Source organism: Cinclus cinclus, chromosome 9, assembly GCF_963662255.1.
Source record: "Cinclus cinclus chromosome 9, bCinCin1.1, whole genome shotgun sequence".
Taxonomy (NCBI): domain Eukaryota; kingdom Metazoa; phylum Chordata; class Aves; order Passeriformes; family Cinclidae; genus Cinclus; species Cinclus cinclus.
In genome coordinates, this window is record NC_085054.1 from 17,174,873 (window position 1) to 17,189,501 (window position 14,629).

Below are 14,629 nucleotides of genomic sequence, written 5' to 3' on the forward strand. Positions count from 1 at the left end.
TGTGCTCCTTTTAAATATCAAATTTGGCTAATGAAAGGCTTTCAGAAATAATCATGTAGCTGGCTGAGAAGTGAGAAGTTCTTACTGTCAGAAAATGACAGACAAGAAAATTTATTTCCTTACATATGTTTCAAAAAGAGATGAAGCTCATTTAAAAATAGTGCTGCTGGGATACACTTCGTGATATTTAAAATAGCGCTGCTAGAGTGCATCCGAAAGAATTTATATGTGCTCTACCTGCCTGAAATCTGTGTGTCCAGTTGTATACATTTATTGATTAAAGAAAAGGTCTGTGTTTGTCCTCTGCAGAAACATGATCAGGGCCAAGTTCTACTGGACATAGTCTTCAAGCATCTCGATTTGACAGAGAGAGATTACTTTGGTTTACAGTTGGCTGATGAATCTACTGATAACCCTGTAAGTTGTTAACTCTGTTTTATAAATACAGTTTAAAACCTCATGATCATGTTCATCACTGTACTTTGTGTTATTTAAAGAGTGGTAAAGAGAAACCATTGCAAGATTGTGCCATCTTCCCCAGCTGTGTCATTTGTGAGGGTCTGTATCATCTTGTAGTTATGATAAAGTTGCATGTTAATAGTCACAGGCTTGGAGTAAAATACTGACTTCTGTGCTTATGAAGTAATATCTTAAAAGGATATTGCTTGTTTTATTGTATCTGTTTAGTAGATTGCATTGTTGTTGCTAAAAGTAGTAAATATGTTTTAGATTTGTTTTTTTTGGTTATTTCTGTCATTAGGACTTACAGAATAACAAGGGGGTTTTAGATTGTCATGTATGGAGTTTGTTTCTAGCCCAGATACTTGTGATCTTTCAATAGTGCTTTGTATAGTCCAGTATCTGACAAGGGCAGTCATCTCATCATCTTAACAAAGAAGGGACTCCCTTGGAACTGTGTATTTACAGTAGTTCATGGGCTTAATTGAAAGGAAATTCTACACAACTGAAACTTTGTAAATCTTGAGTAGAAACCAAGAGATGCAAGTGTACATTCACTGCACTAGTTACAGTGGTCCTACTGGGATCTTGATTGCCTAAAGAATGTTTTCTTGGATGTTTTCTTTTGTAAGTGTCAAATGATCAATACTTATTTTACAAAGTGCAGTTGAGGTAAGTATTATTCCTTATAAGACAGTTCTTTACCTAATTCCTATTATATGAGCAGCACTGTGATGGGGTCAACACCTCCCAACTTCTGCATCAAAAGTCAGCCACATTAACTTGTTGACAGTTCTGTTAAGACATTGCTGGACTGCCTCTGTAATATTTTTATTCTAAATGTTTTCAGGTTGAAAAAACATAGGCAACCAGAAGAAAAGGCTGAATTATTTTTCAGCTTTAAGAAGTATTTAATTGAATATTACTTAATATTTCAGTCGACATTCAGAAATTTATCTGGCTTTCCAAAGGATAGACCTGTAAGCTCTCTTTCTTCTAGTTTATCTGTCTGGAAGCAGATGAACACCACACTGTAATACTGTAATGATGAACACCACCCTGTAATAAAGGATCTGGTTAAGGGTTAGTCTGAAAAAATTACTTGGCAGGTATTTGATACAAGCACTTACTTTAAAGATTTTTTTTGTTTGCTTGTTTGTTTCTAAACGTTTTATCTTTTCAGCACTTATCTATTTGTAATGAGAACAGTGTGTCAGAGCTAAAAAGAAATGTTACCAATATTAGTCATGCAAGCTTGAAGAATGTATGGGTTTGATTATTTAAGGTTTTGATACCCATTTACTTTTACACTTGCTTCATTCAGACAAGGAAAACATATTGGGTTGACAAATATTCTAGTTATTTGTGAAATAACACAGCAGAATATTACTAAGATGTAATCAATGCAGCAGCAGATGATGAGGAAAAGGGGATTCTGCTATTTGAGGGTGAAACCTCTAGCATTGTGTTTAAACATGGATCTCATTAGTTGTAGAACCCTTGTGGTTTTCATATTAATATCAAAGTAAAAATCAAGTATCTTTCAACATGTTTTGAAAGATTCTTATGTAGAGTTCATATATATCACTGGCTAGAGTGTTCTTTAAGCTTTTTGCATATAGTCTTAAACGTTAATTGATCCTGTATGAGAGTTTTTAGATAACTGCTTTTGAGGCTGTATCAAACTGTCTCCTTACTTCCTCTTGAGTTAACTACTACAAGGATACAGCATGTGGATCTAATCATCATTATTTGTTATTCCTCATGAATAAAATGACACAGGACTAAATATAGATCCATAATGTGTGTCAGGTAGCTCAGATACTTGTGTGTTTGCTTCCTCCTCCCTCACTTGAAAGAAAAATTAAAAGCCCTGTGGTAAGTGTGAGGGAGTTGCATGCTGTGCTGGGTTAGGTGTCTGTCACTGCGTAGGAACTGTGCCCATGTAACAATTTCCTGAGGCTTGTGGACTTGCCTTGCAAGGCAGCACAAGCAATTGGACAGTATTTATACCAAAGATAGACTTAGGAGTTATCTGGGCCGTGTTGGTGTGTACCGAGACTGCTGGATTGCTGATGGGCAGTGGTTTAAACAACTCGCAGAACTTTCCAGGCAGCCATACTTTTATCTGAAATTTGTTACATTGATTGTTATAAAGCTGTGCCTGTATGCAGCAGTGATCTCCTGTAGGAACTATCAAGATTTGGGACTCTTCAGTAAAATTATTCTGTAGTCCTTAATCCAGGAGGCTGTGCTGTGCCTCTGGCTTCCAAGATTCAGTTAGTGATGTACCAATACTGACACTCAGGCTGACAATTTGAGCCAGTAGGATCACTCTCTGGATGTGCCAGACCTGCAAAATCCAGAGTTGGAAGTACTGGAAGTAGTTAAACAAATTAACTTCTGAGCTGGATAAATGAGCCTGCTTACAGCTCTTCACTATCCTAGGTAGTTCTTACAAAGTAGCTGCCAGTTGTTAAACACAGCGTAGTTGGGTTCTGACCTCTCTCAAACTCCTGTGACAATGATAGCAGCAACTCAAAGTAGAATTACTGCTGTAAAACAGGTATCTGGACAAAATAGGTAAATTCTGGGGGAAAAAAGAGCAGTAGCAGTTGTTGATGGTAGTGGTAGTCTCTCCAGAATCAGTAATAAGCCTGTGGATGCCAGTGAGGCATTTTGGTGAAAGATCAAGTAAAAAGTAATAGAAAACCACTGGTTTCTTGATATATAAGACTGTGATTCAGACTTTGTTTCTCTAAAGTTGGTGTTATAATTTGTCTCTTTCCAGAGGTGGTTGGATCCAAACAAACCTATCAGGAAACAATTAAAAAGTGAGTAATGTATGTATTTTGTCAATTCATCTATTGTTATTATGCTGTTTTTCCAGGGTGCCCTGATTAATTAGAAATAACTTTTCTTGACCATAGGAGGATCTCCTCACAGTCTGAACTTCAGAGTTAAGTTTTTTGTAAGTGACCCAAACAAGCTCCAAGAAGAATATACAAGGTAGGTTGCTTTGTCAATAAATTAGTTCTCTAGAACAGTTATTAATTTCTTTAAGGTATAAAATGGAAATGTTCTTTTAACTCATTCTTGTATGTACAAGCTTCTACATTTTGTCTAATAATTACAGATATGAACTATGCAGTTGTGCCAAATCACTATAACAAAAAGCTTCTGTGAATAAACTTATGAATTTATATACAAAGTGAAGTAACTACATGAAGCAAATATTACCAAGTAGAAACAGAAAAGGGAAAATAAAGAAAAGAGGAAAAACTTAATCCCAGTATTTGTCAGTAATAAGTTTTAAAAATTAAAATAAATTCAATTCTATCATTTCTTGTGTTGTCCTTTGTGACTAAAACATTGCTGAGCATTCTGCATTTTTTTTTACATATTCCTCCCCCAATTTTCTGCTCAGTACTAATAAAATTAATATTTCTGTGGTTGTGGTTGTAGTTTGAATCATGTATGCTTATTTTGATAGCAGTGTATTGAAATCGGTTGAAGAAAATGTTCAGTGTGAATCAAAATCAGAGGCTTATGAATTGTAATTAGTCTCTGAAGAAATCCCTCAAATTTTCCATATTTTTAATTGCTTCTGGCCCTCTACATAAATGGCATGAATTGACAGATTGGAATTTTTGGATGTCAGCCATTCTGAAAACAGGTCAGCCCCATTAAAAAAGAAATATTGAGGATAGCTTTTGAAACCTAAATACCAAAACTGTGGCAATTTGAGTCCACGTTTGTTTATAATTTCCTTTGATTTGTCATATTTTGGACAAAATTTTGCACATATCTGTGCAGGCGGAATTCACTAAAATAAGTCCCAGAGATCCTGGATGAGGCTTTTTTTTTACTGAAATATTTACTCTAGGAAAATGTGGACATGTATCAAAATAATAAAATACATGGGTTTTGTATTAAAGGAAAGTATGTGACATTCCCGAGGAGATAAAAAAAAGGATAAATGTTGATCAGTTTGAAGTAAACCATAAAGAAGAAGGAAACTGGAGAAGTGCTATTCTCTAAATACAAAGCTATAAACACAGCTTTCTCTTAAATGAGAAATAATGTATGGTTTCTGTATCTAGGTCAGCTCTGCCTTTTTTGCTAATTGCCCCCAAGAAAACTCATTTGTATTTGGAGTTATTATAAAAAGAGAGATACTATCCATAGGCTTTTTTGGAGTGAAGTTAGGATACCATGTTAGAAATACAGGTCCTTTCACATAATCAGTATTTCCACCTCAAAAAAGAAAGAAAAGAAAGTGCAAACTTCTACTAATTCTGGCTGAAGCTGAGTCTGTTCCAAAATGCTCGGTTTTTACAGATTCCATGAGAACAGAGGAATGGCTCAATACATGAGGCAGTAGGAAGAGATGTCAGGGAAAGGTTCAGTGCAAGCTCATGTCTTACGAGACCTCTGTGCATTCACATGAGCAAGGCAGGTTTGAATGCCCCAGGTCAGGAGAGGTGACTGGCAGCTCAGTGTGTGTGGAGAGCTTCTCTCCAGGAGCTGGTCAGGGGAGGCTTTGTTAGTTCTCCTCATGGCAGGAACAATTGCTTATTAACATTGACTCCGTTAGCAGTAATTCTGTCCTGCCCTTTTCTAGCTATAGCTATATAAGCAGGATAAAAACATGGTAATGCGGTGCTGCCTTTGTTATTTTAGTGGAGTCTGTTCAGGCTTTTGCAGATCTGCTTTGCTAAAGCTTCTATAGATTTCCCATTTTGTTCAATAATATGTGAGGATTCAGTGTTCAAACTGAGGTGGTTGGCTAACAAGCCATGAACCTCACTGTTCACTGAAAACACTGGACAGAAAATGAGCTGTGCTTGGTGTTCCTTAATCAAGATGTCCTTTAAGTACCATGAAATATTTCTAATAAAACTCTATACCAAAAAAAGGCAAATAAAATGGAGGTGCAGCTTTATATTTGTGAAGAGATGCTCAAGCAAAGCATGTAAAAGCATATCCATTTAGTATATAAATTTAACTTGTAATTTACTGCATTTATTAATCAGTAAAGAAATTTGCTTTATCTGTTTTTTTTTTGTTTCAATATGCATCTTAAGTATTTGAAGTATTTTGAGATCTCTAAAGCCTGGCTAATGTCTAAGTTTTAACTTGAGGTCAATACATTTTAAACTAAGCTTCTTGCCTTTCTGGTTAGTTAAAGAATCTCTAGATGGTTTTGTAGGAGTTGAGCACATACACTAATCTTTGCTTGTCAATTCACAAATGTTTTCTCTTATTTTCTTACAAACGTTTTACCTTTCCGCTGTTATATTGCTTGCAAATAATTGAATTCCTCTATGTGTATTTGTAAATATTTGTGGAAGCCTTAAAGTGGTAGATAATCTACTTTCTGAACACATTTATGAGAAGTCATATTATGGCTAATAAAGAGATATATTTTGCCTTAAATTTCTTAGTCGAAGTTGTTATTGGGAAATATTTAATAATTTGTGCTTTTCATAAGTAATGTTGGTGTTTATAATAAATAGGGTGTAGCCCAGTTTTTGAATCATAACTTCATGAAGGAAATCAGATTAATATTTCAATAATAGTAATAACGTAGGAGTTAAATCTATAAGAAAGCAGGGATTATGTTTAAATTTGCCACTCAGTGACACTTTTATTAAAATGTTTAATAGGCAGTGGAGACAAATTCTACAGCAGCTTTATGCTCTGTTACAAGGATTTTTCTCCTAAATGTTTAAGCTTCTGCTAACATCCTGCCACCTTGATAAGTCTTGTTTGGTACCCCACTGTAATCTGTAGTTCAGTGAAGCTTTGTAGCAGGTGTGATTTGCCACATGATGTAAACGTTATACTTTTCTCGAATTTTCTAAAACCTCTGAGTGAAGTATGAAGGAACTAAAATGAATGAACAAAAGACTCATTGTGAGATGTTCACAAAATATTTTGCTTTTGTTGGAGAAACAAAGGAAGTAATTTAGAGGGAAATTTGTTTGTACTTTTCTGGCTTGTTGGAGCTTTTAAGTCATGGAGTTTCTGCTGCCTGTGTTTGGTGGGAAATAGTTTGTGTTTTAAAGTGTTTGGCGGTTCTTTTCGTTATATCCATCTCCTCCCTGACTTGAAAGAGTCAGCATGGAAAAACTAGATGAAGTTCTAAAACAAGCTTATTTTCACATAGTAATTAAAAGAAAACTTTAGAAGCTCACGGGAAGTGAATTGAGAGCTGTTTGACATAATAGAGTCCACAACTTTTGTAATAACAATGTGACTTCAAAATACCAAGCTAATTAATATAAGTGAAAATACAGCAGTATCAAATACTCAGAATAGATGAGTTCTGTCTACCTGGAGTACAAATCATTCTTATGAGGGTACCTCCATACACAGATGCAAACTTCAACTTGTGGTTGCTGAATAAAGCAGGAAGAATTTTGAAATTTGTAGCCTTTTAGTGACATATAATGTATAACTTCATAGCCTGTAAGTAATTTAATTTACCAATTTGTATTATTATTTTACTAAGCAAAGTTGAATTTCTTTCGTAGTAGAGTTTAGGAAATAGCATGCAAAATGTCAAGTGTTAGTTTTGCACTAAATGAAAGTAAATGACATTAAATTGATGGAAAAAAAGGAATAATTTTCTTTCTAATTATAGTGGTTTTTTTGTTTGCTTTTCTATATAAGGTACCAGTACTTTTTGCAAATTAAGCAGGACATTCTTACTGGAAGGTAAGACATTTTTCTTGTGTAAAACATTAAATGCAAATCTGGTCAAGAAAAAGTTAATGATGAGATATTTTGCCTGCATAAGTAAAAACATATTAAGAAAAAATCACTGTCTATGCAATTGGAAGTGTTTATAATAATTACCTGTCAAATTTGTCCATAGACTGTAGAAGACAAGGATTTTTAAAAGAGCCTAATGTCATATGAAATATGTAATTTTATTTATTTATCATTTTAAAAACAAAACAGATTGCCCTGTCCTTATAATACTGCTGCTCTTCTGGCTTCCTATGCTGTTCAATGTAAGTATAATTAGTGTTCATGTACTTGTTAATACTGGAATACATAAAAAGTCTTATTGATAAGTTTCTAAAAAAATGTACTTTGTATAGCGTTATATTGTGGTGTTTGTGGGCATGTTGCTAATTTTCTCATGGTTAAGGAAATTGATTGGTTGTCCTCCCCCAGCATGTTTTGCCAAATTGGTTATGGAAAAAATACTTAAGGCCTGCTGTTTAGAAAACCCAAATCAATACTCTTTTATTCCTGTGTATTCTGAGGTATGGAATTGTGGCTTTTGTCTTGAGAGTGATCCTAAAAAGTATTTCCCAAGACTCTGAAATATTTTTAATGTACTATACAGTGAACCTCCAAATAGGTGTTGAAAAGGGAGTTCTGGTCCTGTCTGGCCAAAAGGTTCAATACCTGTCTTGGTAATTTTAAGCCATACAGTGAGTAGATGAGTCTTGAAAACTGAAATTTAGGGGTTTTTCTCACTCAGTGGTTCTTCATAAGCTATTTTTAAATTAAGCAATCCCAATATATTCATTCACATTTCTGTGTTTTTCTACTGTTAAAGATACTTACATCTACATTAGCACTTTGTATACTTTGGACATAACAGAGAAATAATGTCCATGTTAGTGTTTTCTTAAAAATATGTAGTAGTGTTAATGTCATGTTTTATGCATGATTTTGCTCAGTGGTCACCTTTTTCTAGGTCGATCAATAGAGCAGTTTCTCTTAAAACTCCCACACTTCAACTGCCTGAAAAATGTACTGCAAAAGCTGTCATGCTATAGGGATTTGTCTTAGAAGAGATAAAGTATTTGTTGACAGGAACTATGAAAACCTGATGACATTTTAGGGTATTAAGAATGCAATATGGGGGTGTTTTTTAATATTATAGAAGTGGTGGGTGTGCACAGTGCATTGTATTTACATTTATCAACAAGATCCAGCTGCCATTAAGTTCTTCAGCATGCAGAGCTCTATCTAATAATTCCTGTACCTGCCTAGTAATAAACTTCCTGGATTCTTTATAAATACATGTAAATAGCAGATCTCAGTTCTGTACTATTGGATTTCATCAAGGAGTGCATTCTATAATAAAACCTGGTCCAATTTTCTAGTTTTTAAATTATTTCAAGTAGGAACTGTTTGTGGTGATGCAAGTGACCCAAAGTTATTTCCTACCTTCCCTTCCTTTCCTCATCCTCCTGTTCCATAAGTGCCTTCATCCATCTTGTCAGTGCTGCTAGGCCTGCCCAGGACCCCACATCATGATATATTACTGTTATATCCACTTTTCATTTTATGTTTCTTATCTGTCACTGTAAATCTGTTACATGGATTGCAGATCTTTAAAGGTGATTTTTTTTGCTGTAGTTAGAAAACCTCAAAGAATTTTAGTAAACGTTATTTTTATGTTGTTTTCTGACAAATGTGATTGTAACTTATTTCTTAAAATTTTAGGAAAGTGTTACAAATTTTTATGTAAACACACTTTTTCATAGTTTCAAGTAGAGTAGTTGCAATGTAGATGTATGTATGTGTACTTTTTTCCATACATACAATTGAGTGTGCAAAAAATATTTTTCTAATGCTTCTGAATGTACGTTGGTCCAGAATGAGTGGCTGGATTTTGCAGATCTTCATGACAAAATAGCAGTTGTAGTGTTAAAAGACTAAAATTGTGTAATCACATAAAAACAAACAAAGGTAAAATAATAAGAGAAAAATTGAACACCAACTGATATTTATATCCTACTTAGTGCTAGCTGTAATGACAGCATTTATGGATTAATTTGCCTGTTAAAAATTAAATACTCTACCAGCTTCCTTCATGAGTGTATAATCAAAGATCTCTAAATAATCTCCATTATATTCACTGAGGATGTGACTGTTTATTCAAAAGGGAAAACAGGAGTTCAAATGTCTTCTCTATTTTTCTTTGCTGTAGATCATAAATTATGTGGGAGCCAGACTCATGTGAATTTGGGGGCATTGCACAATGCCAAGTACATCAGTGATAAACAATAACCTCTCTTTTTAATATTTTAGCCGAGCTGGGAGACTACAACCATTCAGAAAACTTGCCAGGCTACCTCTCAGAATATTCTTTCATCCCTAGCCAGCCTCAAGACTTTGAAAAAGAAATAGCAAAATTACATCAGCAGCACATGTAAGGATTTACATCAGAAGATACTGACTTTGTCAAATCCTGACTGCTGATGCTGTGCTATTATATAAAACAAAATAGTATTTTTTCTTAAAGATTTCGGGGTGGGTGGGGTGTTGGTTGGTTGGTTTTGGTTGTTTCTTTTAAGGTAATGTGATTTTTTTTTTTTTTTTGTAGATTAAATACCTGTATAATAAATACCACTGACAGTCTGTACAGACTATCTGTATCTAAGTTAGTGAAATAATGAACAAGCTAAATTAAATTTACTCTGAAAATATTATTTTTGTGTATTATGTAGGATGGTAACTTAGCTGGATATATTTGCTTGAAGATTTTTTTTCAGTCTTTGGCAATGTTCTGAGCATAAGAGCTTTGTTTTCATGATGCTCTCACCAGTAAAAGAGTTACTTCAGAAGTAACAAAGTCCTTTTCTTCAATATCTGCTCTTTCCTGTGTGTGTCTGTGACCTTTAAGAAAGAGGAAAAGGCAATGAAGCAATGGAAAATATTTTTTTTCAGTATGTAACATTGTGGTACTTTGCAGTGATGGTTCCTTACTATTTTATAACTTAAGTGTCTTTTGTTAGCTAAATTTAATAAAACATAAGCAGTATTTGTAAAACATTGGCTTGATCGGGTCATATCATTTGCTTTCAAAACTACAGAATGTTATGTTAAATCTCAGATAAAGGCTTAGAAAATTCTGTTAGCTAGGGTAAAGACATTTGAGTGAGTTGATGGTAATTTAAGGTGAAATTACCAACACCAAATACAGGATTGTTAAAACTAATTTCCAGATTGTAGAGCTCCATAAACATTCAAATGATAAAGTGCCTTAAAATAAAATACGCTGTGGGCTCTTTTCAAGACTTTTGTTCTTTGCAAGCATAAGTTTTTTTCTGTTAAAATTTTTGGGTTACAGTCTGTTTATCATGAGAAAGGAAATTCAGATTTCAGAGTGGGGAAAGAAGTATTAAAATGAATGCAGTTTTTCTGTCTGTACTCACTTGGGGAGCCTGATGTGGGAGGTCATGTTAGAAGTTTCTGATTTAGCTGCTTTCTTTCAGAGGGTTGTCTCCTGCAGAAGCAGAGTTCAATTATCTCAATACAGCTCGTACCTTAGAACTTTATGGAGTTGAATTGCACTATGCAAGGGTAAGTTTGGACAGACTGGTGTTGCAATGTAAAAATGTATTCCTCTGAGATTTATGTAAAAATACACTTTTCTTTCTAGTGAGCCTTCCTGGCTTTTCCTTACAAGAGAAAAATAAAAGAAAAAATTATTAGGTGCCTGACTGGGATTTACTGATTGCATATCCACTGTTTCACTCTAGTGAGGTATTTCTTTGCTTAAATTTGTGCTTAGTTGTCTGTGTGTTAATCAGGTGGAGCTTTCATGCCTTGAATGCCAGTTCATTTGGCTACTGGCAAATAAGAAAAATCTGCTTTGTTGAATGTGCATTTGAAAATATTTAATTTGGTTCCAGCTAGAAAGTTGGAATAGAATTTGAAATGTTCCCCACTTAACTGCTCACAGTATCTACTGCTATTGCACACACATTGAGAGTTCTTTAGCAGGTGCTTCATTAGAGTGCAAAGATATTTCAAGAAAAATGTGCTATTTAAATATGCTTACAATATTGTTTGTTTTAGAGTCTCTCCTCTCTGTGTTCTGAGATTGCAATTTCCTTTCAGGTAGGAATTGAAGTTGCTGGTTGCTTTTAGTGTAGCAAATGCCAAGCCAGTCTATTAGTGCTGCTATTCTTAATAAACCAGAATATTCTCATATTTATTTCCTCAAAGTTGGTGAAACACAGAAGATCTAACTTGATAAATTAAATTTTTTGGGAGCTTATATAGAACTCAGAGCAAACACTTGGGTTTGTCCTAAATAGGAGGGAATAATTGAATTTCTTATTTGTCTTATAAAAACACATTTCCTTCCACATTAATTTGTGTATTTAGAGAGAGATGAGAATGAATATATATATGAGGTTTCAAAATATATTTACATTGTTCTTCAGGTAATTTTCTCTTTTCTTTTAAAGGATCAGAGTAACAATGAAATAATGATTGGAGTGATGTCAGGTGGAATACTGATTTTTAAGAACAGAGTACAAATTAACACCTTTCAGTGGTAAGGACAGTTGTTTAATGTTTTTATTTGCCATTTCAAAATATTTTTACCACTCTTAAAAAGACTGAAACTTAAGTTGTATCATATCATATATTGAAATTATTTACCTTATGTGCTATGGGGAATTTTGTGGTGGGCTGGTCTGCATGCTGAGCTGTTAAACAACTTTGAAACTCTAATGAAACTGTAATGAATTTCAATATTGTTTCTATTCAGGGGTTTGTAAGTGTACTTGACATTTAATTAACTATATAGGCAGGCCAGTGTGATGGTCTAGCTTACAGTCTTTAATGAGACAGCTGAATTGAAAAATATTAACCTGGAGATTGACTGCTCTGTTTTATGACCTATAAACTAATTGTACTGTTGGTTTGTAATTTAATGTAGTTATGATACTTGTGAATAACTGAGGTGGAGCATTCAGCATATTCTCATCTATTCATCTGTAAATAACCATTTTCATGATAGGATCAAAAAAGTGCATTTACTGCATAAAATGCTGTCATTTATTCCTTAACTAAAAGAATTTTAAGGCTTTTCTGTAAAGAGGGAGTTATTCCCATTAAATATCCTACCCTATTTATCAGTCTACTTAAGTTGGGATCCTATTAATCATTCATGTAATATCAGGAAAGATCTATGAGAACTCCTGTTTTGTACAGTGACTTCTGTAGTGCTCTTTAGAAGTGCTCTATAACCTCTGTGGTGCTCTATAGAAGTTGTGTCATCTTGCTGGAAATGCCTTTCTTAGCTCCCACAGAAGTGACCTTTCCTTGGTTTCCTTTGCTGGTTTGGAATCCACTTTGACAGCCTTATTACTTGTGTCACTGAGCTGTTATAGCTGCATTCTGAGTGGGTAAAGTCAGTCATATGTGATTATCATAACAGATTTTAGTTCACCAGGCAAAAAAGCTGTTCATTCTAGAGAAAAGATCAGAACTGTTCATTTGCTACTGGTTTTGCATTTTTGTTTGCTACTGTTGTGTGTTTCATCTTTTCTGCAGCCCAGTGAATTTCTGAGATATTCCGGTTTTCTGTACTGAGCTTCATCTCAAGGTTTATTATAGGATGTTGCATATTTTGTGGTTTCCCAAGCTGAGAAGCGGTGTCATTGGTCGAATTTTACTTGATTCTTGTAGAGAAAGAAAAAATATAACTATATCAAAGTGTTACCTGCAGCCAATAGAGCTGAACATGGGTGAACATTTCACCTGTATGCATTTGAAGAAAAGTAAGTCTGAGACAGTTACAAAGCATGTAAATTTCAAGTCTTCATGGTTATTGGGCAAATTAAAACTGGATCTTGGAATGATAAACCTGAAACTACTGTATCAGTCAGTCAGACCTGCCCTTATAATAGTGACACGTTCCAGGAAAAGATACCCTTCATGTGGTGAGAGTTTTGAGATGTTGGAGCTGTTTCTAGGTTAAGGCTGCTTTATAAATGGAGTGCTGTAATAATTAAGAAGGTTTTATTTCAGTCTGATTTTACTGCTGTTATTTTTGGGAAAACAGCAATAGTAGAAATAGGTTCTGTAAAGCACACTGGTAAATTACTGAGTATTCACAATCTGAGTCATAATTAAGCTACATGTCCTTAATGGAAGTTGGAGGTTTCTGTGAGTTCTGCTTCATATTGTTTGCATGCCAGGGATGCTGTTCTAAATTCTTAGTTTGGTTTTGTGTGTGTGTAATTACCTAAGCAGTTTTTCTTTGTATTCAACCATATCAGCTGATACCAGGGATATTAATTTATTGCTGTGAAGACTATCGTTACAACATAACTGGTCTTTACCAAAAAAAAAAGGAAAAGAACCACCCTTCCCCTTTTCACCCTGTTAGAGGGTTTCTTTTGCTATGAGTACTAATCTGAAATACCAATTTCCACAATATAGCTCAATAATAAACCTATTACCCTTTCTTTCTATCCATAATCATGCTGCTGCTCTTGTGCCACTAGTACTGATACGACTTTTTTGCTTCCACTTATTCTTGTTCCTATGCAAGTGGAGCTGTGTAATGTCTTCTCGGTGCTTTATGGGTATAGGAGATATTTGGATACCTGTTTTTCAGTACTCCTGAGTTTTGAGACATGTGAGAGGATAGAAACGTATGTACGTGGGAGGAAATAAAGCTTTAGCTGTATTGCTAAAAGAAGAATCAAGTAAAATGTCTTTGCCCTCTCACTCTTAATTTGATATTACATCTGAATTGCTCATTATGAACCTTTTGATCATGGGGTGAAATGAAACAGGAGGAGGACAAGTGAGGAATAGGGGAAAACAAAGGACAATGCCTTTTATCCCATGTGTCCTAACTTGATCTTCCTGTATTGTATATAATTCTTCCTTTCCTTAGACTTTGCTACCAGGCACAGAGACCTGGGAATCCAAGGAGATTGAAGACCAAAGGAGAAGATTATGAAGTACATCAGCCTTTCATTTGTTATTAAACCACCTGTTCAGCAGCTGTAAACTTGCTTTCCTTAGCCTGTTTGTGCTTGATATATCTCTGGAAAGCTTTGTTGCCTTTTGCATCCAGTGCAGGTTGCAACTGCAGTTGTGCTGTGGATTTCCTAGTTTTATCCATGAGTGACTAGGTGGTACTGTGTTCCTCCTTGGTTGTCTGATCCTGCTTACACACCTTGTACACTTCCTTTTGTGTTTGAGCCCAGTCAGCAATTCTGAGTACATCTTGGCTGGCCTCTTCCCATGCTTGCATGTTTTCCAGCCCATCAGGATTGTTCTGGATTGACAAGGTTGTCCTTTAAGACTGACTACCTGACCTCTGTTCCTGTGACCCAAAGGCAGCTTCTGTGGGATTTTGCCCACCAGGACTCTGAACAAACTG

The 14,629-nt window shown here is 34.8% G+C and overlaps 1 protein-coding gene across 1 annotated transcript in view; it reads left to right on the forward strand.

Moving 5' to 3' along the window:
- The window catches only part of PTPN4 (protein tyrosine phosphatase non-receptor type 4), a 105,086-nt gene that overhangs the window by 46,758 nt on the left and 43,699 nt on the right, over positions 1-14,629 (forward strand). Inside the window, exons 4-11 of the mRNA XM_062497999.1 lie at positions 310-417; positions 3,251-3,293; positions 3,390-3,468; positions 7,138-7,182; positions 7,429-7,481; positions 9,523-9,643; positions 10,710-10,797; positions 11,691-11,779. Coding sequence (XP_062353983.1) covers positions 310-417; positions 3,251-3,293; positions 3,390-3,468; positions 7,138-7,182; positions 7,429-7,481; positions 9,523-9,643; positions 10,710-10,797; positions 11,691-11,779 — 626 coding nt within the window. The remainder of the gene's footprint in view (positions 1-309; positions 418-3,250; positions 3,294-3,389; positions 3,469-7,137; positions 7,183-7,428; positions 7,482-9,522; positions 9,644-10,709; positions 10,798-11,690; positions 11,780-14,629) is intronic.